Source organism: Prionailurus bengalensis, chromosome B4 (assembly GCF_016509475.1).
Source record: "Prionailurus bengalensis isolate Pbe53 chromosome B4, Fcat_Pben_1.1_paternal_pri, whole genome shotgun sequence".
Taxonomy (NCBI): Eukaryota; Metazoa; Chordata; class Mammalia; order Carnivora; family Felidae; genus Prionailurus; species Prionailurus bengalensis.
The window spans coordinates 35,649,134-35,676,558 of record NC_057358.1 but is presented as its reverse complement, the minus strand read 5'-3'; the positions used below and the strand labels follow the sequence as shown (position 1 = coordinate 35,676,558).

At 45.8% G+C, this 27,425-nt stretch overlaps 1 protein-coding gene across 39 annotated transcripts in view; it reads left to right on the top strand.

Annotated features, from left to right (window-relative positions):
* Positions 1-27,425, top strand: part of CACNA1C (calcium voltage-gated channel subunit alpha1 C) — a 760,549-nt gene that overhangs the window by 153,473 nt on the left and 579,651 nt on the right. For all 39 annotated transcript variants that reach the window (XM_043563280.1, XM_043563302.1, XM_043563296.1 and 36 more), the window contains exon 3: positions 3,180-3,285. In XM_043563280.1, coding sequence (XP_043419215.1) covers positions 3,180-3,285 — 106 coding nt within the window. The remainder of the gene's footprint in view (positions 1-3,179; positions 3,286-27,425) is intronic.

The window sequence follows — 27,425 nt, the reverse complement described above, 5'->3', positions numbered from 1 at the left end:
TATAGAGGATAGGTACCAGGGTAGATGTTAAGGGGAACACCATCCAGCCCACTGGGACACAGTGGCACCTGGATCTGGAGCCTGAACCACTCCCATCATGGCCATGCCTCCTGTGTTCTTGAGTGGTCATGGGTCCACTTTTCTCATCTTTAATAGGGAATAACCAGAGAATTAACAAGGGCTGCAGAGTCCGTGCATGTGGAAGCATTTTCAGAAAAGCTATGTCAGGGGATGTATTCAGTGAGTACTAGTTAACTTCAAGTCTGTTCTTCCTCTCCTGGGATGGACAGCTCCCTGACAAGGAGCACTGAGTGCAGAATGAAGTGCCAGGTGCCATAGTAGCCTGGGAGAAAGGGAAGAGAGGAGATAGCAGTACACAGGGCATGACGGGGAAGTGTGGGAGAATGGGGGCTTTGTAATGAAAATGTCTGATGTGTTGTCCATGGAAACTGGTCAGAAAGCCCCACGAGGCCTGAGTCTGGGATTCATGAAAAGACCCTTGACTGGGTCAGCAGCAGTGTTAACAAGGCAGTTACCTGGTGTGCCACCTGTGGACCCAGCCACCTCACTGCACCCCCACGCTTGGGCAGAGGGGTGCTGCAGCCACACCACCTGGGTGACTGTGCCCTCCTCACTGCAGGAAAGGAAGTGGGCCCAGCCTCAGCAGTGCTAGTTGGGTAGCATTCTTAGATTGCCTTGGAAGGGTAACTGGACAGGTAAAGAGATGGTCTGGTGTATTAGCTAGTCAGTGTTCCTTGAAAGAGTGGAATCTGATGCTGTCATTAAGAAGGGAAGACAGTTTTAAAACTGGTCTGGCTGCCACAGGGTGATATAGTACGCCTCCAGGTCTCAACCTGAGTTCTCCTCCACTCTGCAGCTGATGGCTTTTCTTATCTGCCTGATTGGTTTCTTTACACATTATCTTCTCTAGAAGTAGGAGGGACTTTTAGCATAAGATGATGGATGGATAGCCTGGATTGGCAGAGAATGTAGAACTGATAGTGTAAGAGACACCCCAAGCTTAGCCATCACCCACTTTGGTGGAAGAAACAAGTTGACATTTGAGGATTGGATGCATGAGGTCTGGCTTAGCTGAACTGATGTGCTATCACCCTGGTGGGAGGAGCACAAGGGACCAGATGATGGGAATGAAACTGAGCAGCCCCTAGGTTGAATGTCACTTTCCTAAGCAGATGGGGAAAGGGCTAGAAGGGAAGAGGTTTTGTGATAGGAGGAATAAAGTGCTAACTCCCTAAAAATGCTTTAGGGTAACTTTAAGATATATCAGCATAGAGTAGTCCTTACAAACTCAGACTTTGGAACCAGACTTCCTATGTTTGAATCCCATTCTGCCACAGGCTATGTGATGTTGGGCAAGTTAACATCTCACCTTTCTGTGCCCCACTGTCCTCATTTGGAAATAGGGATGACAATTTTATACTCAATCACTCAGGGTGTTTGTATGGAGCAGTTAGAAAAGAGCCTGGCACAGAGTATGCTCTCAGATGTTAGCTACTGTCCTTCCTGTTGCCATCACTGTCATCATTGGCATCACCACTGTTATCACTAGTTCCTTGGCCAACTCAAGGGGCAGCACATATTGGAAAAGATAGTCAGTAGGTCTGTTTCTGGACCTGGCTCTGCTATTTGTCAGCTTGGAATCTGGGAGAGGTTGTTTTACTTTCTGTACCTGTCAGTCTGGGAGGTTAGGCAGGTCTGCTGCCTACCATCTTGTGGATATCAAGGCACACGTAGAAAATGGCAGCCTTCATGAGGTATGCTGGGTAAATGGACCCTCAGCTATGCCCATAGGGCTGAGGGGGATCAATAACTAGCACAGCAGCTAAAGCCTTGACTAAGATGCCTTCCAGGCCCAGAATTGCCCTGTTAACACAGGTCAGAGGCCATTCAAGGTAGGAGAATGAACCCTGGACTCTGTAGTCAGGGAATCTGGGTTCTAGTCCTGACTGGGAAGTACCTGCTGTGAAGTCTTCAGAAAGTTTCTCAGGTCTTCTGGGCCTCAGAGGTTTGGACTAGATAATCTCTAAGGTCTTTCTCCCTGCTTTGATTTATTAACTTTGTGAGTACAGGTTTCCCTGGGAGAGGAAGTTGGTCCCTTCTTCCAGGATTCCCATCCTCTTTCCCTTCCTCTTCCTGTTAGGTCCCATGGGCAAGCCTGGAAACCTGGCAGTGTTATGGGGGTGGGGGAGATGGGGCTGGAAGAGCATAAACTGGCCTTCCTCTGAAGTTTCCCCTTTCTGGCCTTCATTTGTGGGTGCAGGGTAGAAGGACCCTTATCATATTAGGTCATTTTTTTCTTGAGAATGTGTTCTTTCTGGAATTTTGATAAAGAAATCTGGTACAAGAACTTCACCAAGTGCACTGCCATTGGTGAGTGAACCAGCTTGTCCCTCTAGATCCCAGCACACGCCAACGGAAAAGTCATGAAGATCTAGATGTCAGCCTTGCCCACTGAAGGCAAGGCCTCCACAGACTAAAGAGAGGTAAGGTATTCCATGTGGAGCTGTGTCTTGGAGCAAAGATGGCTGCCCTGCCCTAAATGCACAGTATACATGCTGCTGTGCTCTTGAGGGTCCAGAGCCCCCAGCCATCTTCAGGTTCTGTGGAAGGTGTCAGAAGATAAAGTAGAAAGGGGAAAAAACACTCTAAACTTCAGATTAAAATATCTGAATCTCCAAATTTCAATGAAAAATCTTGAAGTCAAGTCTGCCTTAAATCTACTATCTCACCTCTCCCAACCATAGCTTGAGTCCCTGGGTGGCAGCGTGGAAGCCACGGGAAAAGAGGTGTCTAGGGGACAGCCTGTCCCAACTGGAGCAGGCACTGCTCTGTAAAAGCACCCCCGAGCACACATGAGGGAAAATGAAGTCCAGTGCAATCTAAATAAATAAAAGAAGAAGAAAAAAGTTTTTAGAAATGTGTGTTTACTCTGGCACGCGACTGGCCTCCACTGCTTTTGACATATTAGGAAAAATTTTGGCGGGGACCCATTAGAAGCACTTTAAAAGGCATATGTTTCTTCTCAGAATACAAGGGGCTTGGAATGTATTGTTCAAACAAAATTCTTATGAATCTTTGATTCATTTTAAAATATATATGTGTATGTTTGTTTCACTTATGCCTTCCGTGGCCTTGACTTCCTTAACTCCCTTCCTCAGACCATTTGAAATAATTATTTTACTGACTATTTTTGCCAATTGTGTGGCCTTAGCGATCTATATTCCCTTTCCAGAAGATGACTCCAATGCCACCAATTCCAACCTGGTAAGTCCACCATCCCAAGTCTCTGCTTTTCTCCCTTGGTGCAGGGCTGAGCTTGGATCACATGGATTCAAGGTGGAATGTGGGGAGAAGTGACATGTGTGTTTGACATGCGCAAAAGTGCTGCTGCGCTCAGATCTCAAGTGCTATTGCTGTCTATTCAAATCAGCACCTGTCTTATCACAGCCTGTTTTCAGAAAAAATATTCCAATTAGGTGGTGGTGAGATGTGTGCTCTGTGTGTGTGTGTGTGTGTGTGTGTGTATGTGTGTGTGTTGAGGGCTACAAAATGTGCTGCATAAGTTGCACGTGCAGGTGTTTGCAGGCGCAAGCTTTCATCTTGGATCATTTGTTACTTATTTTAAGTGACTGTGTCCCATTGGTAGGGTTTGCTAAGGTGATCTGTAGTATCACTGCACGAGAAGTAATTTCTAGGAAGCTTTTAGGAAAGTTTCCTTTTGCAGCCAAGATGTATTATTTAGTTGAAAGGGTTTTATTTTCTTGGGAAAGGAGGCTTTCCATTTGGATTGTTGGGAGGCCAGTGCTGGCAATTTGGGGTTAGAATTTGTCCATGGAAAAAGCGCAGAGTGTGTTTACTTTTGGCTGAGCGTGAAGTCATTACAGAGGCCTTTGCTCTGTCTGGGCATGGGAGGAAAAGAGTTCTGGAATGCAGTTGGCAAAATCAGGGCACTCCAGGATGCCTCTGCTGCAGGCAGTAGGAAGATCCTGTCTCTCTCCCCCTCCCCCCACAGAGACACCATAACTTTTCCTGTGATTCCCACCAAGTGCATCTTTTCCCCTCATCAGCACCTTCCTCTAATTAGCGAGATTGGGCTGTCTGATGAGATCGTTTTGAAAAGAAGCAGGAGGGTTACAGAATTCTCCTTTCTGTTGTTGCTGGCTGCTGATGGTATCATGGGTGTAATTCTTTTGCTTTTTAACCTTTGACATTTTCTTTGGCCTCTTCAGCAAATAGATCTGATGCACATTTGAAACTTCTCCCCTGTTTTCCCCAGTTCTGACGATTGGCCCCAGCTCCATATTGGGTAAGATGTTATGGTGTGAGCCGGGCTGCTGCGTCTTGTGGCTTGGCTTGGGCTACGTGTTGGGGACAGGTTCCCTAGCTGGCCAGTGAGCTCCGAGTGATGACATGGCCAGAGTCAGCAGGCAGGCAGAGCATTAGCAGTCCATGCGGCCTTCTGAGGCGTGACCTTGTCTCTTAACAGGCAAGAAATCTTTACTGTGTCAGAATAAATACAAGCAGGAGTGTCTCCCAAACGGCCCTTGGAAAAGCTGGAGCATCTTCCATCAGTTATACTTGTCTCTGTGTCCACCTCCCTCCCCCCACCACAGCCCACCCGAAACCCCTGCAGCTTAGCAATTTAAGAAAAAAAAAAAAAGAATCTGTGTCTTATTCTGAAGCCAGTGAAGCTTTGGGTGTACTCTAGGCAAAAGCAGTGGGGAAAGTGGCTAGAGAGTTTGTGTTTATTTTATGCCCCAGCCCCTCCTGTCGGAGCTCCCTGGGGGGATTAGAAGCACAGAGAGGGAAGCCTAGGCTGGCTGCATGGGAAAAGAGGGGCTGGCAGGACAATGAGGGGAGGGGTTGTGTTGGACTTAACCCTGGAGCTGGGGTGGAGGTCGCTGAGTGCAGAGACTGCTGGAGGGACAGTGGAGTTTTAAAATCACACCAGAGTGATGGAGGTGTTCTAAAGTGGGATGGTAGTATGGTTGCACAGCTGTATAACTGTACTAAAAATCATTGAGTCATATATTTAACAATGGGTGATTTTTATGGTATGTAAATTATACCTCAATAAAGCTGTTTTTATAAGAAAGAATAATACCAGCATGGAAACCCAGGGCTTTCAATGCCTCCCAACATCAGCTGCTTGTTGCTCTTTTATACCTTGCAAATGAAGGGGAGGTTAGATAGGTGGAGGGAAAGGGGTGATGGGGACAGCCAGTGAAATTTGTCAGTGACATTACACTAGGAGTTTGGGGGGGTTGCAGAGCAAAGTGTGAAGAGTTGAAAAGGGGCTTCTACGTGCTAGATCAATTCCCACCTCTTTCAAGCCATGGCTTGGGCAGTGACTTACCAAATGAAGGAAGCATGCTAGCATTTCCTTTATCCCAAATACAAACACACACAGATAGACACATAGATACACACACAAACACACAGAGACATACACAGATAGACACAGACACGCACATGGACACAGACACACATACAGAGACATATACATACATAGACACACACAGACATACACACAGATGTATACACAGACACAGACATATGTGCAGGTATATTACACAGACATGTAGACACATACACAGACGTACACACACACAGACATACAGATGCACACAGTAGACATACACATAGACATATACCCACAGATACACACACACATACATGCACATATACATACATAGACACATAAACACATAGACACATACACATGCACACACTTCTCTAATTCTGCTCCATTCCTGAACTTATATATATGTATGTGTATGTGTGTGTGTATATATATATATATAATTTTTTAATTTTAATTTTTTTTTAGCAAGAGCCTGCATTTGCCACTTCTGCCAGTTTGCTTTTGCTCTTTCTTCAGCTCCATGCTCTCTGTCTCCCATCTCTATCTCTGGAAAGTAAAAGATATGGATCTCAGTTGGCAAACTCAGGAGGGAAAGAAATGCAACTTGTTTTTGCTTTCCTATAACTGAACATCCTGTCTGATTTGTGACTCCATTTGGCCTGTGGCATAAAGCTCATTCCTGTAAGTGCTCTCAGCCCCTTCCCTGTAGTTGTAGCTTAGGGCCACTGCATTATGGAGCCAAGGGGACACACTGCTCTTATGTGGTCAGTCCACACCATTGAAGAGGCCTTGTCCCTCTTGGAAGGGCCTTGGTCTTTGATCCCTGCAGGCAGTGTGGTCCCTTATTCTCCAGCATGGGGTCTCTTGATCTGTAGCTCTGGATCTCTTGTGGCCGTGCTGGGGCTGCAGGAATGGGGACACAGTGAAGATTTCAAGGCCTTTTCAAGGACACACCCCAGGGCCTCACTTATTTCTGTTTCCTTGCTGATACTTCCAGGTTTGCCATCTTGGGGTCTTTGTTTGGGTCAAGGTTGCCCAGCAGATGCCTCCTGTAGTCTTCTATATGGTTCTCAGTGGCCTGACCTATACTCTTTGAACTCTGAAGCCATGGTATGACTCCTGTTCCCTGCATTCCACTGTGTCATACCTTCCCTGGGAGAGTGCAGGCCATCAACTTAATGGGAGGAGTGCACGACGGCCAAGGGGTATTAGAAAACCCCTAAAACAAACAACCAAGCCAAACCCACACTGGCTTGTACACCAGGCTATTATTCTGCTCCCTGGATATAATGCATATGAGTGTTGTGATTTGGGCCCTCTTCTTCCCCTTTCTCTCCACAGCATCTTATGTTGTGAGGTGCCCCTTTGCAAAACTCTTTTGTCCCTTGGCTTTGGGACATAGTTACTATCAAGTCCCCTCCTATGTCTTACTTTTTTTTTCCTGCTTCTAGCTTCTTGTCTTCTATGGGGACTTTTACCGGTCTGTGTTCTGGCCTGTCTTATTTCCTCTTTTTGTGCTCTCCCTTTGGTGAGCCCAGCTACTTCCACAATTTCATGTTCCCTGTCTAGCTGTTTTATGCTGTTCCTAGACTTATGTATCCAGCTCTCAGCTCTTTTCTAAAGCCCGGGCTAGGATTTCCTACATTAGAGAGGCCCATAGACCAGTGCAGTGATTCCTGAAACTGGCTTGATTATTACAAACACCTGGAGAGCTTAAACTGAAAGATTCCAGTGCTTTGGTAGATCTGATTCAGATTGAGTAGTTCTGGGGCATGGTCTGGGAATATGCATTTGGAAAATCCCTCATGGGTAGGATTGGGGAGCTAATGATCAGTCAGATTTGGGAGCTACTGGCTTTTTGGATGGAGTAAACTTTGAGTTGGCCTGATATGGGTTCATGTCTTGGCCTTACCACTTTGTATCTTAATCTGGATCTTAATGTGGAGTTGTTTATTTTAGTCTTTCTGAACCTCAGTTCCCTAGCCTGTAAAATGCAAGTAATGCTCCCTCGCCGGGTTGTGGGGAAGAATAAGGCCGACGGTGATCATGAAATGCCAGGTATGGTCTTGGCACACAGTGACATGTGCCAGGATGTCTTGCAGACACTTCAGACAAACAAGTCCAGATAGGATTTATCCTCGCTCTCATCACACAACCAGTCTCAAAAAAGAAAACAAAAGAAACCATGCAGGAATGTTGCTCCTGACCTTTGCTCTTAGCCTGGTCACTGGCTCTACGGACTGACCTTGATGTCACACGGAGTCATCCTGAATGCCTTCTTCCCCTCACTGTGTTCATCTGAGCAGACTTCCAGAAATGGGATTTCTATTGACAATATCTCCAATTTAGCTTCCTTTCTATTTTCGAAGTCATTTGTGTAAACTTCCTGTGACTTTGTTTCTTTGTCTGTAAAGTGGGAAGAGCATAATCACAGTATCTACCTTGTGAATTGCTGTGAGTATTAATGAGACAAGACGGGTAAGGTTCTTAGAAGAGTGCCATAGTGAGGGCTCTATGCTGGGCAGTGGTGGTGTTGTTACCCTCATGCCATTGTCAGCATTCCAGCCTGGGCCATTGTGGCCTTTTGCCTAGACTATTGCAATAGCCTTTTGCCTTGTATTCTACCTCCAGAACCTCCTTCTATGGGTCCATCTTATGCTCCTTCAGTCATTTGACAAACATCCATGCCCAGAGCCAGGCACAGTGTTTGGGATATTTCAAGAGGCAGACAGGAAAGATAAACATGTACAGATGTTTGCAAATCGTGAAAGGTCTTATAGGGGCTCAAAGTGTCAGGGAGGAAGCAATGATTTGTTTTGCTATTGGGAAGAGAAGAGGGAAGGCTTCACATGGGAGGGCATATTTGAGTTGCCTCTCCCAATAAGAGGTGATTTCCAGGCCAAAAGAGGCAGTTTATGTGCTGCCAAAGCGAGCACCAAAAGAGGCATTTCAGGCTGAGGTGTACACATGTGCAAAGGCCCTGTGGCTGTGCCCTTTATAACTAGAGTTTCAAGTGAATGAGAAGAGCCAGGAGAGGGGGTCTTCCTGGCCCATGCCAGCAGTTGAACTTAACTGCAGGTGATGGGAAGATCCTGAAGATTTTAAGAGCAGCAGAGGACTGGGTCTGGGAGTCTTTTTGAGAAAGTGTGCTTTCTTTTTTTCTTTTTGAGAAAGTGTAAGGAAAATGGCTTGGATAGAGACTTCACTATTTGTAAAGAAAAAAAGAAACTGCAGAAGTCCAGATGATAGTGACAATAGGGATAGAAAGGAGGGTGGTCGATTTAGAAGGTAAGCCTCCCTAGACTTGTGACCAATTGGATATTGTAGATGAAGCAGAGAGCAGAGTCCTGGGATGGTGATGTGCCTTTAGCCAGGAGGACTCCACATTTAAGGGGAAGGGACTGAGGGATGCAGTCTGAGCTTTGTTAAGTGAGAAGCTCATGGAACACGCACATGGAGATGTCCAACAGGTAGTAGATACTGGTTAGAGGCTCAGGAGGCAGTTGGGGCTGAAGAGGGAGGAGTGAGGGCATAGATGGTAGGAGAAGCCACGGGCATGATTTGGAGCATTTCAGGCTGGACCCTGGACTCCCAGGCTGCAGCCATGAGGTGGACAGAGGGAGGGGAGCCCCAGAGGGTATGACAAAGATTCGGCCTGTGAGGTAGGAGGGAAACCAGAGAGAGTAGAGTTTTAGAAGCAAAGGTCAGAAAGTTTACAAACATAGAAGAGAGACTGGTTGCTGGCTCAGGCTTGTCTTTCTGGCAGTCCAGGAATCCTAGGAGGACTGGCATGCTTTGCGGGGGAAGCTGAGCTCAAGGCCCAGCATAAGAGGAGAGGACATAGGCTGGCATCTGTAGTCTCCCCCAGGCCCTGAGATAGTAGGTGCATAATGACTGTTTATTGAGCTTCAGTGTCGTGCCAGAACATGGTCCCTCAATCACGTAGGTTCCCCTAAGATGAAGCTCGAGAATTCCCCCAGTACTTTCATGGTGTGGTCCTATATTTTAAATAAGGAGCTGCTATTTCAGAGTCCTGCTCTGAGAAAAGCAAAGGAGGGATGATGGCAACAGCAGAGGTTTTCGGACCTCGGTGGGTGAGGATCCTATGGAGAACTGGTTAGCATGCAGACTCCCAGGCGCTGCCCCAGAGACTCCCATTCCGTGTCTGGAGTGGGCCCCAGAGTCTTGTCCACAGTCATCCCCCCTCCTCTGTGACCTGGTGTGGGGGACTGGGGACTGGCCTCTGAGCTTGTCATCATAGGGTGGACCCTCCTGAAGCTCGCCCTCCTGACAGCCCTCTCTGGGACACGTTGGCTGCTGAGAGGTTTCCCACTCTGTTGGGTTCAAGAACAGACTGTTTAATGAAGCACGCTGGTGCTGTCACAGAATTAGCAGAGTCTTCCTTTCACACACCCTGGCAGACTCACATCTGCGCTTATGGTTTTCCCTTCCATACATCCTCCGTCATCCTCTCCTTTCTCCTGTCTCCTTAATATAACCCCCACTTATTTTTCTAGCACTTTGCTTTCTTCTCTTTCCAAGAGATGAAAAGTATTCCGGTACAGAATTTTTTTTGGCTCTTTCTCTCATTATTTAAAGAAAAGTCTGTTTTATGTTCCACCTAACATATACTTTTGCACCCAAATCCATCATCTTTGTTATCTTTTCCTCATGTTAGTAAAGGATAATGAAACCGAACTGGCCCATGACACGACATTTCTCTCTGTGTTATTCACAGTCTTGTTACTGGCAATACCACCTGCTATGCAGTACATCATTTATAATATAGCAGCTGTAAACCTGTTCCACCAATAGCTGTTACCCAGTAGGTGTATTGTAGGGTGTCTGTTGAATAACCTCAGTGAGTGGGGTGAACTCATTGTGTGTGGAAAACTCCCAGTTCTCTCAAACCCTGAAGTCCACAAAGATTTGGCTTGGGTTGAAATATTAAGAGAATATATTTGGCATTTGACCTTGTGCAAAGAACAGTGCTGTGTACTTTCTGGAGCAAGAGCCAGGCTCTCTGCGGAGGCGGAGAGGCCAGAAAAGGAGTTGTTTTGGGGCTGGGCTTGCCATCTCCATTGCTCACTAGAGTGAGCTCAGGGGGATGGATGGGTTTGTGAGAGGTACTTGAGCCACATTAGGAAAAAGGTTGGAATGTCAGATTTCCTCACTTCCTCCTGTAAAGTTGGGACAATGATGAGAGTTGGCGTCATAGGCTGGCCGCGAGGGTTAAATGAGTTAATGTATGAGAAGTGCTTAGAACAATGCCTTGGCACAGCAAATGGGTGTTGTCCTTTAGAACTCAAAACCAGAGGCTGAAAGCCATCCCCTCCATCTGGTTCCTTGGGGTAAGTCAGGATCAGTGGCACTTCAGGCTAGCTTTTGTTTCAGAAGGGCGAGAGAGGACACCCAAAAGCCCTCGTTTCTAGCAACTCTAATCTGGCAAGATGGACGTGTGTCTGCACATGCCTCAGCCTCATCGTCTACTGCACAGGGAGGAGAGTGGAGATGCATTCATGGTGAAAGACAAGCCCTGAAGGGAGAGCCCTGGGTGGCCTGTGGGGGACCCTATCCCCCACCCCCACAGGTGTCTTGTGCCTGGAACAACCCTGTGTCTGTCTCTTCCCAGTCATAGCTTCGGGAGCCGGGGTGTGCCTGAGCACTGTAGAGTGGAGGTTTCCACAATCCCCAGGCAGGCTGGGCTGAAGGCACTCTGCAGGGTCTTGCATTTAGGCCACAAGTTCTGAGATGAGTCCAGGACCTGCCCACCAGGCTCTCCGAGACTTGGGTGGCCCCAAGTCAGAGCTTCTATTTGAGAAGTGAATAAAAATGCCAGTTCAGGGGGCCCCTAATCTCTCTGCAGTGAGCTGTGATTTCTTGTATCATCAGGTTTGTCTAAGAGTGAGACTTTCATGCTTCAACAAAATGCAATTTGTTATTGCTACCTTGTATGTGTCATCTTAATGCCCCAGACTTACACACTTTGCAGAAATACTAGGGTTGTAAAATACACCAATAGATAATTGCAGGTAATAAGCCACATAGCTTCTGCATCGTATGTGAATCGTCTCTGTGCTGTGTGGTGAGAGGGAGCAGGGTTGGGGGGAGGCAGCAGTGTATAGTCTGTCTTTGGATGAGAGAATGAGCACGATACCGTGCTTCCTCTGAGGCGCTCATTGATTGGTCAGGGTGGGACCTGGGCATGGGTATGTCTTAAAAGCTATTCTGGAGCCAGGGTTGCAGGAATTGACCTGGGAAGAGAGATCTGAACTGCATGGCCTTAGGTCAGCCACTTAACCTTCCTATTTGTGTCTCTTCCGGCGAGTGGGAGTAATAAAACCTGCTTAGTCATAATAATCGCCCTTATTGAGTGATCACCAGGTGCCAATGCTTTGCAAACACTATTCCTAATCCCCACAGCAATAAATTATAATATCTATTTACTTCTTTACTTGAGGGTAGAGAATTTTTCCCTTTTGTTTGCTGCTCTATCCCCAGCGCCTTGCGCGGTAACTGGCATATGTCAGGCTCTTGATAAATATTTGTCGAGTGAATGAATGAACCCTGCCAGGGAGTATCCCTTTATTTCAGATGAGGAAATAGTATCTCAGAGACATAAAGTGACTTGGCGAGTGAGTGGCAGAGTTGTAATTTGAACTCAGGACTGTATGAGAGCATTGCCTGGGCTCTTTGCTCTGTTCTCTGGAGTATGTAGGGTTGCTGTGAGCATAGAATGAAGTAGGTGTGAAAATGTTTCAAATATTAAGCACTCTGTAGCAGTATTAACAGGTATTTAAAAAAACAAACTTGGTTCTGTTTCAGAATAAATTTGGTAAATGCTGAGAGAACTGAAGTTAAATTAATTTGTTGTGAGACTTCTTGGAGTCCTTAACATGATAAATCGCTATTTAGTGCTTTGAGTATTTTAATGCATTTAAGAATCTTAAAAACCCTAGTTATTATCCCATTTTACCGATGAGGACACAAGCTCTGAGAATGGAAATAATTTGTGCCTTGAAGCGTAGCTGCGAAGTGAAGACTGTTTTGTAGACAGTTGTGTGGACACAGGCAGTTACCTGCGTGTGTGTTCTTAACCATTGTGCTACAGCAGCCTCCCTGTGAGTTAAGGTGACTTTAGGCTCCCTGGACTTTCCCAAACCATCCCAAACTACAGACAGTTTGAGGAGTGGTGTCCCTTGGAACACCCCATGGTGAATGCTGTACTCAATCAAGTAACTCAGTGGTTTAAAACCACATGCAGGAGAAAACCCTCACCCCAAGGATGGATGCCATTGGGAGAAAGGACAGAGCAGGGAGCAGGATGGGGCACACTGCAAGGCCAGTGCAGCAAAGGAGGCCAGCAAAGCCCACATGGTGGCCGGGTCAGGGACTTGGCATTTCCGATGGGATGGCAAGTTCCCTGATAGAGTTGTGCTTACTCTGTCTTAAACCCTCGGGTGCCTGGGGCAATTGTTTGACTCAGTGTTTCCTCACTAAATATTTCAGAGGAGGAAGCGTTGTCTGCTCTGCATTTGCCAGAGGATGGGGTGAGAGGAGATGATGCTTTGAAGTCTAAGCATGTTGACACCTCTTGCTTCATTTTTATCCATCTGTATTCATTTTGAGGGGAAAATGTTTCATATGGATTCACACTCTGGGTAATGGAACCCCTTTCATGTATCAAACTCCTTTTAACATAAGTATATTTGAAGAAAGTCTTTCTGGAATATAAAATACAAATCCCTGGATCTTTAAAAGAAAATTCTCAAAATACTCCCATCCTTTTTCTGGGACTGTACAGTCACTGGAAACTTCAATTATTAAAACTTCTGTAATACCGTAAAACCATTGAGAGAGTGAAGGAAACTCCAAATGACCCCAGAACACTGTGACCTGAGAGGGTCTTTGGGCATCATTTTCATACACCATCCCTGTTGGGGTGTCTCTTGCCCCCGTACCAGCCCTTTCAGTGTGCTGTTCCCTCTCTCCTGGGAGTGTGGAAACTGGATAACCACATCCATTATAGTTATGTACAAAGTAAGAGTAAATAGATTCTGATTTAGGACTGCATTAGCTTTAATTTGTGGATTTTATACAATTGATTTTGGCTTCTCAGAAGCCTTTTTTCCTCTTTATTCCCTTTGTTCTTACTGATTTCTGTATGATTGAAGTTGTTGGATTAGTGCCTTTCAACTAATAAGAATAATAATAGCACCATCCACACTCATGTAGCCACACTTCCATTGCTGCCACTGCTGTATGTATGTTACAGTGTTAACTCATTTAGTCCTCTCAATAACTCCATGAGACCTCTATTATTATGATTATAATCATCCCATTTTAAAGATCAGGGAAATGAGACACAGAGAAATGAACTAGCTTGCCCCAGGAGTGTGGATCCTTAATCAGTGCCCTTAACTGCTGTGCCCTTTGGCTTCCCTAAGGTGGATAAGGGAGAGGTGTTTTGCCCATAATATGCTCCTTTTAATTACTGGGGGCTCAACTAGAACACCTATAACATATGTGATGATCTTTTATTTTAAATGTTTATTTATTTATTTTGAGAGAGAGAAAGAGAAAGCAAGCAGGGGAGGTACAGAGAGAGAGAGAGAGAGAGAGAGAGAGAGAGAGAGAGAGTCTCAAGCAGGCTCTGTGCTGCACAGAGCCTGATGTGGGGCTTAAACCCACAGACAGTGAGATCATGACCTGAGCCGAAACCAAGAGTCAGACGCCTAACCGATTGAGCCACCCAGGTGCTCCTATATGATGATCTCTTTACCAAGGGTTGTCAGAGGAGGAGGGACAATGAATGTAGGGAATAAGCGCCTCAGGCTGTATGTGTTTGTGAAAGTCTTAAGGGCATAACACCCCTGGTTGGTGCCATTTGGTAAGTGTGGGAGGTGGGTGAGGAGAAACTCATTTGTGTCCATTGCTGCCTGAGCAAAAGACTGGCTATGAGACCCGAATTCTTTCAAGGATCCCTGAGGCACATTAGCTGAGACCTTTAACCAAGTAGGCCTTCAAGCCTCCTCCTAAATAGATGAGAACCTCAGGTTGGAGCAGAGGACCCAGAATCAGCCTGACTTCCTGACACAAGCTTAAAACCTGAATGAGCCTTCTTGGGGACCGAGTCAGTCCCTTGAGCAGTCTTGGGGATTTGTTTGGGGAAGCGTTCTAGAGGGCTAGAAGGGCCTGCATTTGAATGAGGAGCTCTGTTGGGACCCTGGTCAGTATAGTCTAGTGACTGGGCCAGCAGAATCAGATGTAGGGGACCTCAAGGGCACCCAATCTCAGATGAGAGCCACATCCCTTTCATGGGTGTGGCTTCATGGGATACACCTGAACACTCCAGGCCCCTTGGGAGATGGGTAAACATAAAGCCACAGCCTAAACCTGGTAGTGTGATGACGGTGAGAGAGCCCCAAGTTTGGAGTCACCGACCTGGGGTCTAGCTCCCATTTGGCCGCCAACTAGTGGTATGGCCTTATCACTTTATTTCCCTGGCCTTTAGATTTCTTGGTAGTGACATAGGTAATAGCTTGTACCTCACAGAGTCACAGCAGATTCAAATGAGAGGATGTATATAAATGCTCTGTAAAATGCAAAGTGCCATATAAACGTAGCTGCATTATCACAGTAACTATTGTTATTAAAACTAGTCAGATATAGTCGGTCTCTGATACATTTACTCCCTTTTTTCTGGTATGTTCCTCTGTGAACCTTTTCCTTTAGCCTCCTCTCAAGATAACTTAGAGATGCAAAAGAACTAAAAAGCCAAGTTCCAAATTTAGTTCCTGACCTTTCCAAGATGGATTGTGAGCGGTGTGGCCATAACCTGTTTGTGCTGAGTGCAGCTGGGCTGTTGGAGCCTGGGAAAGCCAAGCGAGGGGACAGCCGTCATATCCTTGACTGGGCTGGGGCCTGGAACCCCTCACCCTACATGTAGGGAGCCCCTTGCTGGGGAGCTCACTGGGTGCTCGTTGTGTTTGCTCTTTGGGGCTAGTTTAACTTGGGCACAGGTGAGTGTGGCAGGCGAGTAGTTCCTTCAGCACCGTCCTACAACTTGTAAAGCCTTCCAAAATACAGGGCAGAGATGACAGGAGAACACTGGAGTTTCTGTGCTCCAGGACACATCATCAGCAATATGGCCTGGGAAGGGCTCTCTCTCTAGTGCCTTCAAGTCCTTAGGGACTGGGTCAGACATTGAGAATAAGAACAGATGTCCAGGAGGGGACCTTGTGAGCTGAATCGGGTCTTCTGCAGATTGGACCACAGTGCTGTGGGATTTGTGGTCAGGTTAGGTCTTCACAGGCTCAGAGAACACGGACCTCAGAGCCACCTGTGCTTGTGGGTGGATTCTGGTTGTGCAGGCAACGGCAGTGGCTAGTCTGCTTGAGAGCTGGGCTATGTTCACAGGTCAAATGCAGTTGGGTTTGAGTTGTGGCAGCTGGCAGGGTTGGAGAAGAAGTAGATGCCAAAGGGAAAGGCACAGGAACATGTGTCATCTTAGTCTGCAGGCTGCCACAGGCCCACTTTGCTAGCCTACTTGGTGGCTGAATTCTGGGATGACTCCCAGTGCCCTGTAGCCTTGCACAGTCAGTCCTGTCCCCATGATTGTGGGGCTGTCCTGTGATTAGGACAGGAGAGCATGACTGTGGTGGGGCATGCTATCCCACATAGTGGCTTTAAGAAAGGGGCAAAAATGGAAGGACGGAGGTCTAATCTAGTTTGGTGACTAGGCCCTTCCTGATGAAAAGATTCAGAGTACAGGAGGGTTTGATGTGTGGGATATTTTCTGTTGTTGGTTTTCATGAAGGAGGGACCCTGTAGCAAGCATCTGAGCATGACCTCTAGGAACTGAGAGTGACCTGATCTGATGGCCATCAAAGAATGAAATTCTGCCAACAGTGTGAATGAACTTGCAAGAGGACTCCCCTGTCTGTCACTGCCCTGATTTCATCCTGAGCAGAGAACCTGGCCCCTCTGTGTCCAACCAACAGCACTGTGAGCTGTCAAATGCATTTTGTTTCAAGCCACTAAGTTTGTGGTCATTTGTCATGCAGCAGTAGAAAACCCTCAGTTCCCTCCCACACTTACACCTGGCATTGCTGGGCTTGAGCCGGTCTCTGCCCCTTCACTGAGGGGCTTCTGCTCACATTGTTGTTCCTCTGCTTTGCCTGGCTAAATGCAGCTGGCCCTTGATGTCTCAGCCCAGATACCTCCACTTTATGCACTTGTTCCTCTGGCTGACTTTTATGTATCCTCAAGGCTCCGATTGGAAGTCACTTTTTGTAGGAAGCTTTCTCTTCTCTTTCACAGCTCCATAAGATTTTCTAGATTCAGTAGCCTTATGCATGGTTTTGCTTTCTGCGGTTTCAGTTACCTACTACAGTCAACCAAGGTCAGGAACAGATGATCCTCCTTCTGATGTAACGTCAGAAGGCCAGCAGTAGCCTAGCACTGTATCGCAATGCCTATGTAATTCATTTCCCTTCATGTCACCACACAGGCATTTTATCATCTCACGTCATCACAAGAAGGGTGAGTACAGCCCAGTAAGATATTTTGAGGCAGAGAGACCACATTCACATAACCTATTACTGTATATTGTAATTGTTCCATTTCATTATTAGTTTTTGTTATTAATTGCTTATTGTGCCTAATTTGTAAATTAAATTTTATCGTAAGTATGTATGTATAGGGAAAAACCTACGATCTATGGAGCTTGGTACTCTCTGTGGTTTTAGGCATCCACTGGGGGTCTTGGAGTGTCTCCCTGCAGATAAGGGGGGATGTGTCTCTTATCTAAGCACTGTTAATCTCCTGTTTATTTGTATGTGTATCTCACAGTGTTCAGTTGGTAGGGCTGCTGTAAAAAATTGCCACAAATTTAGTGGCTTAAGACAACAGAATTTTTTTCTCTCACAGTTCAGGAGGCCAGAAGTCCATAACCAAGGGGTCATCAGCATTGGTCCCCTCCAGGCACTCTGAGCAAGAATCTGTAGCATGCCTCTGTCCTCGCTTCTGATGTTGTCATTAATGTTTGCCATGTGTTGGCTTCTAGACATCTCACTCCAGTCTCTGTCTCCACCTTCACATGGCCTCCTTCTCCAGGTGTCTGTCTCTTTGTGTCCAGATTTCCCTCCTCTTATAAGGATACCAGCCATGGGATTAGGGCCCACCTTAATCCAGTGTAACTTTATCTTAACTTGATTCTGTTTGTAAAGACCCTGTTTCCAAATAGAGTCATGTTCACAGGTACCAGGGGACACAATTCAACCCACAACACTCACTAACAGTAAGCTCTGTGCAAGCCGGGATCATGTCCATATGGTATCCAGCATAGTGCCTGAATACTGTAGGAGCTTAATATGTATCTGCTGAGTGCCTGGCTGGTCTGTTATAGGCATTGCTTCACTTTAGGGAACAGTGTGCCTAGGGTGGGTGTGTGTGCTGGCAAGGGTAAGCTCGTGGTGCCCCTGTGACAGCAGAGTTGCCTGACAGACGGCAGCTTGGGTGGCAGCAGAGGTCCCTTCCACCCCAAAGGTCTGAGACCTTAACTCAGTCCTGTAGCTCAAGACCTGCTCCTGTCTTCCCTCTCTTGCCTCCTTGGCCCACTGGTGTCAGATGTGTGCCCCAAGGGAAGGGAAAATTCTGACTGTATCATAATTGGAGGTCTGTGGGTAGGGCAGCTCTCCAGGTTACAGTAGGCCCAGTCCTGATGCCTCCTTAGCCCCTCCTGGTGCCAGTGAGTGGGAAGGAAGAGGCCTCCCAAGGGGCCGCAGAGAGGGCCCTGGCTTCCCCACTGGTTCCCAGTGCATCCTGACCGACCAGGGAAGGCTTGGGCTGGTCCTCCTCCTCTTCCCTGGCACTCAGGGCCATTTGAAGCCACTTTGGCAGAGGCCTCAGCAGTGACTTATCTTTGCCAAAGTTCAGTCCAGACAGAGGGGAGGAGCTCTTGGTGGACACGTGGCAACTCAGCCAGCTTGTTCCACACCCTTCAAAGTGCTGTCCCTCCCTCTCTGTTTTCTGTCTGTCATCGTGTTTCTAGCAGAAGACCCATCCTATAACCAGAGAATCTCTCTCCTGGGACGGGGACAGTCCTGAATTCACTCTGGGACCAGTCATAGAAGGTGGATGATTTGTGGAATGATCCCCGGAGAGGATCAGCAAGAGGGTCCTTTAACTGCCACCAGAAATTTCTTTGTGATTGTAGATAAGGGGCTCCCAGCACTCTTGATTTGGACTTTGCTCCAAGGACCATTCTTAAAGCATAGAATGTACTCACTGAGTATTTGCTGAATAAATAACTGAGTGGGTATGTGAGTGAGAGAACTTGCTGGAGGAAAGGGTACTGGAGAGGTGGAGTGTGACTGAAATAGCACCATCCTGTCATTCCAGACCTTTCTCTGCTCCTCACTAGCTGGATGATCTTTGGCAAGTAACTTTGCCTCTCTGACCTCTGTTTGTACATTTTTCATCATCCAGGAGAGGATTATAAATTTATTTATTTTGAGAGAGAGAGTGGAGGGGGGAGGAGCAGAGAGGGAGGGAGGGAGGGAGAGAGAGAGAGAGAAAAAGAGAGAGAGAGAGAGAGAAAGAGAGAGAGAGAGAGAGAGAGAGAGAGAGAATATGAATCCCAAGCAGGCTCCACGCTGTCAGCACAGAGCCCGACATGGGGCTTGATCCCACAACTGTGAGATTACAACCTGAGACAGTATCAAGAGTCAGGCACTTAACCAACTGAGCCACTTAGGCGCCCCAAAGAGGATTATGTATAGATGGTCCTTTTACATTTTGCACATTTGGAGTCTTTGCCTGGTTGCTAGACCATTTGACTTGGTGTCAGTATAGTCATTCACACATTTATTCAATAAATGTGTATTGGCTGTCTGCTGTATACCAGCTAGGTGCTGGAAATACAAAGTGTGCATACAGATGAGGTCTCTGCCCTCAAAGAGCTTATGTTCTATGATATCAGTCAGTAAACAACAAGGCAAATTAATAAGCAAGAAAATTTCACAGCATTGACAGTAGTACCATGAAGAAAGTAGAAGAGGCTCTGGAGGCAGAGAGCAATGGGGGTGGGGGTGGGAGGCAGGGAAGGTCTCTGAGGATGGGTACTGGAGCTGAGAGGTGGTGATGGGAAGAAAGGGACACTAGAGGCCTGTGGGAAAAGTCTGCAGATGGACCTGGAGCAGGGAAGACTCACAGGTGTGTGTGGTGGGAGTGGCTGGTGCACAGTGAGGAAGGTGAGGAGGCATGCCAGCTGTCAGATGGGAGGAGCTGCCTCATCTGGGCCATGCTGAGGGGGTTGCTCTGAATGTTGGGTTGGCAGGTCCTTTTAGCTTGTGAAGGTCTGCAAAGGAGCAGGAAGCATCCAGAAGGGTGATAGGAGGTCAACAGAGAAAGGTGAACATTTCTGCATTCACTTTGTCATTCCAAAAGTGATGTATGTGTTGCCAGCGGGCCTGTGTAGGTGTCACCAAGAGGAGGGAAAGGTGGGAGTTACAGAAATATGTCAATGGCTCCTGTCAGAATTCATCAGTGATATGGAGGCCAGGTACCTCTGGAGGCAGTTTTCCTGACTCTTCTGTACATTGTGGTCTCAGTGATCCAGCCTTTGGTAACCTGTCAAGCTCTCTACACCCTGATTCATGAGGGGAGCCCTTCTGGCCAGCCCATTGGGTGGTATACAAACCCTTCTGCTCCTTGGTGGCTGGAGAGGATTTGGAGCCTCCCTAGGGCATCTGGCCTCTGCAGCCTTTTGCTGTCAGGGGAAGAGGAGCATGGAGACAGCACTCTGGATGGTTTCATTTTATGTATATCTGTATATCCCACCTATCTGGAAGGAGAGTATGGGCAGCCTACATTCAGAACTTCACTCATTTCCTTTGATGGCAGCCCCAGGGCAGAGGTCAGCCTTGTGTGAGTCATAGTAACCCAGTCTATATGAGATTAGCTTGACCAGAAGCCTGTCCAAATATTTGGAGGGGTAATGTTAGAGAGGTGTCTATTCCTTTCCATCATTTGGGGAGGTTGACATGAGACTCAGACACAGGGGAGAGAGCACTGAGCTGGGTGGTCCCTGGTCTAGTCCTGGCATAACCACCACCTGGCTGTGTGCCCTTGGAGGTGATACCTGGTGTTTATGAGTACTTCTAATGCCATAGCTTTGTGCCTTACATGCATCACCTCATTCAGCCTCCAGCAACCATAGGAGGTGGAGATATTGTTATCCCCTATGACAGAGAAGCAAACAGGCTGGAAAAGTGGACGATTTGCCTGGGTGATTGCACCTGGAGAGCAAGAACCCAGAGTCCATGCTCCTGGACTGTCCTCTGCAGCTTTGGCAACTGGCCTCTGCTGGCCGAGTCTCATCTGTAAGGTAGGAGTGGTGAGATGATCTCTAAAGTCCTTTGCAGTCTAATGTCATATGAATTCCTTCCATTAACTACAACAAGATACAAGCCATTGATAGCACCAAAGTCCACATTCCAAAGCGAGGAAACCAGACATATTCTGTACACAAAAATAATTTTTAGGAATTAATCACAAAGGGGGCAGATCAAGAAAAACTTGATATTCTCCCTTGCTCCCTCTCAAATTATATATTTGGAGGAACTTTAATTTTTTTTTTTAATGTTTATTTTTGAGAGAGAGAGAGAGAGAGAGAGAGAGAGGGAGAGAGTGTGAGCAGGGGAGGGACAGAGAGTGAGGGAGACACAGAATTGGAAGCAGGCTCTAGGCTCTGAGCTGTCAGCACAGAGCCTGACATGGGGCTTGAACCCCCAAACCTTGGGATCATGACCGTGGCCCAAATCGGACCGACCAAGCCACCCAGGCGCTGTTTGGGAGAATTTTAAAGGACTTTGTTGAAAGACTACTACTATTGGATTTCCTGGCTCTTGTTGGGTTGTGGTAGGGGATCAACTTATGCTAGAGGTGATACTTATCCTAAGTTTTGCTGACTTTCCTCCCCACCTCCACCCCATCATCCAGTGGGACATGCTATCTGCATGCTGTTAATTGTGTCTTTACTTTAAAGTTGCCTAAAGATATTTGACTATAAATTTATAATCACTGGTATTAGTGGTATTTAAAGAAAATAGCTATGGTAGGCAAGGTTAGCTGGTTTATCCAAACAAAGATTACCAGAGCCCTACTCTGTTGCTTGAGGTCAGCACTGTGTGGTCACATAAGAGGTGTAAGCGTCCCTACCGAAGCATTGAGAATGCAGAGTTAGGTAAGACATATGGAAACATCAGGCACTAATCTGTAAGATTCTGATATGATTCTGATGTTCTGATTAGTAGAAGGCCAAAAAGGAAGTGATTAGTGTGAACTGGAGTGGTAGAAAAGGTTTTGCTGGAGGCGGGGCTTGAGTGAAACCTGGAAGGTGGTGGAGGAATTGGCTAGGCCAGTGGTAGCAGTGAAGGAATTCCAGGTAAGAAAAACAGGAGATACAATTCCATGCAACAAGTACAATTTTGACATATAAACATGGATTTCTCAAAGTTCAGTCTAAGAACATTTTTGGGGTGGTCTGCATTCATTCATCAACAAATACTTACTGAGCACCTACTGTATATAAGACACAACAGGAGTTAAGACACACAGTTCCTGCCTCATGGGATATCGTTCTATCTAAGGGAGACAGGTACCTACTCAGCATCTAATTAAATAACTAATTTTTTAATTATAATTGGCCTCTAAAATATTTATGTTTATGTTTGGGTGTGACTATATTTGCTTTAAAATAATATTTACCTAAGCTACTGAAAAAACAAAGCCTGAACTAACAGTCACCTCATTGCTTTGAAGAGAGGGCTACATTGTAAAGATGATGTTTCTCTTCAGTTGTGATTAAAAAGATGTTTTAGGGTAGATTGTAGAATTTTTGTACTGTTCAGGTGGCTCCTCGATCAGAAAACCTGAGACTTGCTGAATTAGAGGGATGAAGAGTGAAGGGGAAATCTAAATTTCCTTGGGGGAATAGACCGTGATTGCTTGAACTAAATCCTAAGGTACAAGGAGAGGATTCCAGAAGTTAAAGAAAACATACCCCAGGGGAAGAAACGGAGCCACAGCAGAGGCAGGAGGGCCACACTATGAGATTGTTCAACAGGAAACTCAATTAGCATGCAAAAAAGTATCTGCATTTAAGGGGTGTTTTCACTGTGGGAAGGTACTGAGCCTCTGTATGCCACCTGCTGTCATTCCTTACATATCAGGACGATTTGAAATTCTGGGTTGGCAAAGTCATTTTTTTCTCCCAGTAGCCAGCCATTTCTAGTAAAGCTTGTGGATTTTTTTGTACAAAAAAAATGTTATATTCATTTTACCCTTTTGGAGTCAGGAGGGTTTCCTGCCTGAATAATTGTTTTTCTTTTCTTTTTCTTCAATGTAGTATTCTTAGGTCTGGCCTTTTGGAACTGAATAATAAAATTCTTTGTTTACTCTGTGGGTCTTTGCTTATGTTAGAGCTGTTTTATCTCAAACATTTGTAATTCTATATGTTGAAATCAGCCTTTCTTAAACTTGTGAATTTTTAAGATTTGAAATCTACTCTTGGTTGTATTTACAGCAACAATGCAATTCTTGTCATAGGTTTCTTCATTTGTTTTGCTTGTTCATTTATTTTTCATCCTTCACTCGTTCAGCTAGCATTTCTGAGTATCTCTTATACACCAAGCCTGGGCAAGGGACATTCAATTATAGAAAACGTTGTGGGGAAAACACTAGATTAATCTCTGTTATGGTAAATGTCAAGTGTTGCCAAGTGTGGGGTTTGGTGGAAGGTGTGGATTTTCCTGGCATTTGTCTTTCTTGCCTGAATTCTGATCGTCAGTTGGATCCTGGCATTTTGAGTGTCGAATATATGTTTCCCTGCAACATAGAGGAAGGTGCTGACTGACCTGCTCTAGAAATACTAGCTGGGCTGTCTGCCCTTGGGCAAGTTGCTTAACCTTTCTGAGCCTCAGTTTCCATCTGTTGCTTAGCACTACTTAACTCACAGGCTTTCTGTGACGAACATTACCTCATTAAAGATAATGTGTCTAAAAGCTCTTTAAAAATTGTGCAGCATTATTCAAATGGAAAGTATCGCTATTTTTATTATCGAGTGCCTACTAATTCCACACCAGGAGTGGTGACAAAGGAGAGAGGGCATTGTCACGGTGCTGGGTATCCTAGGCGTGTTTTGGATTGTGGGGGGCAGGGCAGTGCAAAGAAAGGCAGGAGTTTGGTTCCTGCCCTGGGGGACTTTAGGCTCAGATTTGGATGACAAGAACCAATTAGAGAATCATGGAAGAGTTAAGAGAAGGCAGAGAGGGCTTGAGGATCTCTCTGGGTCTTTCTGGCTCCAACAGTCTAATCATACTCAGGGAAGGTTTCACTGGGGAGTTGGCTCTCAACGTGGCTGTCATCAGCATCAGTCAGAATCACCTTCTTACTTATTAACATTCTCATCTTATTAACAATGATAATTGTTAATAAAAATCAATATTTACTGAGTGGCAGTATGTGGTGATTTGGTTGGGAAGTCAGGATGCTCACATGAAAAAAGATAGTACATTCCCTGTTCTGGGGCCCAAATGAGGGAGATGCCAAGTGCTGCAGGAAACCAGAGGAGAAGGCAGCCCCAGGTTTGAGGTCAGTGGGAAAGGTGACTGAGCAGCAGTGGCTCCTGACCTAAAGGAAGAGCAGGATTTAGACAAAAGCAGAGCCATCTGAAAGGACATCCCATGTTTCTGTTTATCTGGAAGCATTTAATTATCTGTTTTCCCATCAAGCTTGAAGAGATTACTTTCTATTCTCAATACCTGATTTTGTTTACCTACTAGAAGGGGAGAGCATCTTAAAACCCAACTCATGCAGCCCCCTGCACCATTTCCTCTCTTCTTTATAGAAGGGGTTTTGTGCTGATGCATAGGGGCACTCGTACCCCAATGTTAATAGCAGCACTCTCAACAATAGCCAAATTATGGAAGGAGCCTAAATGTCCATCAACTGATGAATGGATAAAGACACTGTGGTTTATATACACAATGGAATACTACTTGGCAATGAGAAAGAATGAAATATGGCCTTTTGTAGCAATGTGGATGGAACTGAAGAGTGTTATGCTAAGTGAAATAAGTCATACAGAGGAAAACAGATACCATATGTTTTCACTCTTATATGGATCCTAAGAAACTTAGCAGAAGACCATGGGGGAGGGGAAGAAAAAAAAAGAGGTTAGAGAGGGAGAGAGCCAAAGCATAGGAGACTCTTAAAAACTGAGAATAAACTGAGGGTTGATAGGGGGTGGAAGGGAGGGGAAAGTGGGTGATAGGCATTGAGGAGGGCACCTGTTGGGATGAGCACTGGGTGTTATATGGAAACCAATGTGACAATAAATTTCATATTAAAAAAAAATTTTTCATAAGGTGAAAAAAAAAGAAGGGGTTTTGTGGGATTTGCCAGTGATTTTTCCAGCATTCAAGATAAATGCCTGAGGGCTAATGACACCCAGGGAGGGCTAATGACACCCAGGTAGGGCTAGGTGTGAGGGAAGGAGGACAGAGAGGGAGAAGGGCAGCCTGAGTCCTTCCAGTTGTGGGCAAATGAAAGAGAGGACAGACAAATCTCCCCTGAGAACGCTTCAGTCCCTTGAATGATCAAAGCAAATTAATTTCACTGAAAGGCATATCTCTGTTCCTTGCTCAGTTCTTATCCCTATCTTTATATCTATACAATCCAGGGCTTTAAAGACAAAGGGTGGCATCTAGAGAGATTAAAACAAGTCACTGATATAGGGTGGCAACCCCCAAAATGTTGAGATTCTCTTGCTTAGTGTTTCAGAAGCTTCAAAGGAATTGAAGGTTTAAATTTCAAGCAATGGGACCAACCAGAGAGAAAGGAAGGTAGGAACACAGTGTACTGCAGAGGTCGAAGGTGGAGGTAAATTCTGCTGTTTTAGCAGGGCCAGGCTTCCCAGACAGCACGTTTCTGGATGATGTTAATACAATGGGAGGTTTACTGACAACTTCTTCAGGCAGTCTTGGGGAGTGAAATGCTAAATATGGGCAAGGCACACATTTGGCTTTGCTGGTATTGGGGCTTCACCGAAATTATCTACTAAGTACTTTCCAGGGACTTGTTGCCTCTTTATGACAAGTGTTAGATAATTTCCATTAACTCAGTCATTGATAGAAAAGGCAGAAAGGGTGGTGGTGGAGAGAGAAAAGATCAAATGAGGCTCAGGATTAACTGCATGAACAGGGGAGATGAAGGGAGAATGGAGAGAAAGCGTACATACATCTTAGGACAATAACATGTAAAAGGCAATGATGAAAATACTGTGACCAGGTTGGAAGGAGAGGAACTGTGAATTATAAAGTGAAAGGAGACTTCATTCTACTTTCCTGAACCTTTCTGGGGACTTCTTTTGGTAATTAAATAAGCAACAGGTTTTCCTCCCAGGTGAATCATTTTGGAAAATTCACCCTTTAACACTTGGGTTTCTATGTTCTTGATTCATAATCCTCGGATTACCACTGTGGGTTGTGAAGGGTCCATTGGAAAACAACATGCCATCAGTACACCTGGTACGAGTTAGCAGGGTGCTGGGGATGGGGCTAGATGCAACTTCCAGGGCTTCTTAAAAATTATTATTTGTACATTTGCACGTATATACATACACATACGTACTTATACCTGCCAGTCTTTCAACAATTTTTAAAGGAATTAGCATTATAAAGTCCTAAGGAAATCTCTGAAGGGACTTCACAATAGAGAAAAAGGAGGGAAAAAGCCCAAATATATCACTCCGCTGCAAACCAATCATCCACACAACCACAGAAATCTCTGATAAATTTCTTGTGAAATAAATTCCTTTCTGCCGGACAGTTCTCTTTGGAAGTGTTCTCTCTGCCTTTCATATTAAAATATTGCATTGAAAAAACCTGCTGTGGAGATATCGATCCCACTTATGGGCAAGGAGGCATCTGAACTTGTCTTCCAGCCACTGCTCAAAGATTCTATGTATTAACCTCTGCTGTTCACGCTTGTGTATTTAACCAAACTCTAAGGCCAGGCCAGGGCTTCTCATTTTTGAGAACGCATTATGGTCCAGGGGTTCTGGGTCACATCTTTCATTTAGCTGCCATTTACCTTTAATCGTACTGATGACGATTACTATGATTACAATTCCAGGGCATGTATCATGTGCCAGGAACTTTACTCATAATAACAACTCTGCAACTTTAGACTTTTCACCTCTTGTTTGCAAGCAAGGAAGCAGGTTTGAAGGCAGAGTAACCTAGCTGTGGTCACACAACTAGGAAACAGGGGAGGTAGGATGTGACCCACATTCTGTGTTACTCTAAATCCTGTTCTTCCCAGTGTACTCAATGTTTGCAACCATGTCAATGCCAGATATATTGTCAAAGGGGCCCGAGGAGGGGGAAGAGGGGTTTGTTGTCTGAGAACACAGGAGTGAGCAAGTGGTGGCTCCCTTTCCTGGGGCTGGAGGGTGTAGCCTGGGACTTACGCTTTCTCAGCCCTGTGTGCTACCAGAAGCCATCCTACCACAGGCTGGCGGGTGTCTGTGGGAGTCATCACTTTGTGTCCTGTCTGGACCAACCCTGAAATCTGTTTTTTTGGCTTCTGCAGTGGAGATTCCACACATAAGACTTGATTTTGCCCAGGGTCATCAGGGAAATGATGTCTTGCATTTGGGAAGATGTGGTCTTGTAGGTCACCTGAGCAGCAGAGGAAATCTTGCAAGATGACATTGGGCTTATGTGGAATTAACTTGGAAGCTGATGAGTTGGCTGGACCTGAGAACTCACAAAGGGCATTTGAATGTCTGAGGCTGAGGAAGAAAGGGCAGCTCTGACCCATCTTGGGATATTGTGCTTTGTTCTTGTGACCCTTTGGAAATGCTTGAATAAACGCACATGTTCAGATTCATGCCAGGCTGGTGTAAAGAATCAAGCTGAGCATGCATCCATTCTAGGCTCAAAGCCAAAAGAAAGAGAGACAGGCCTGA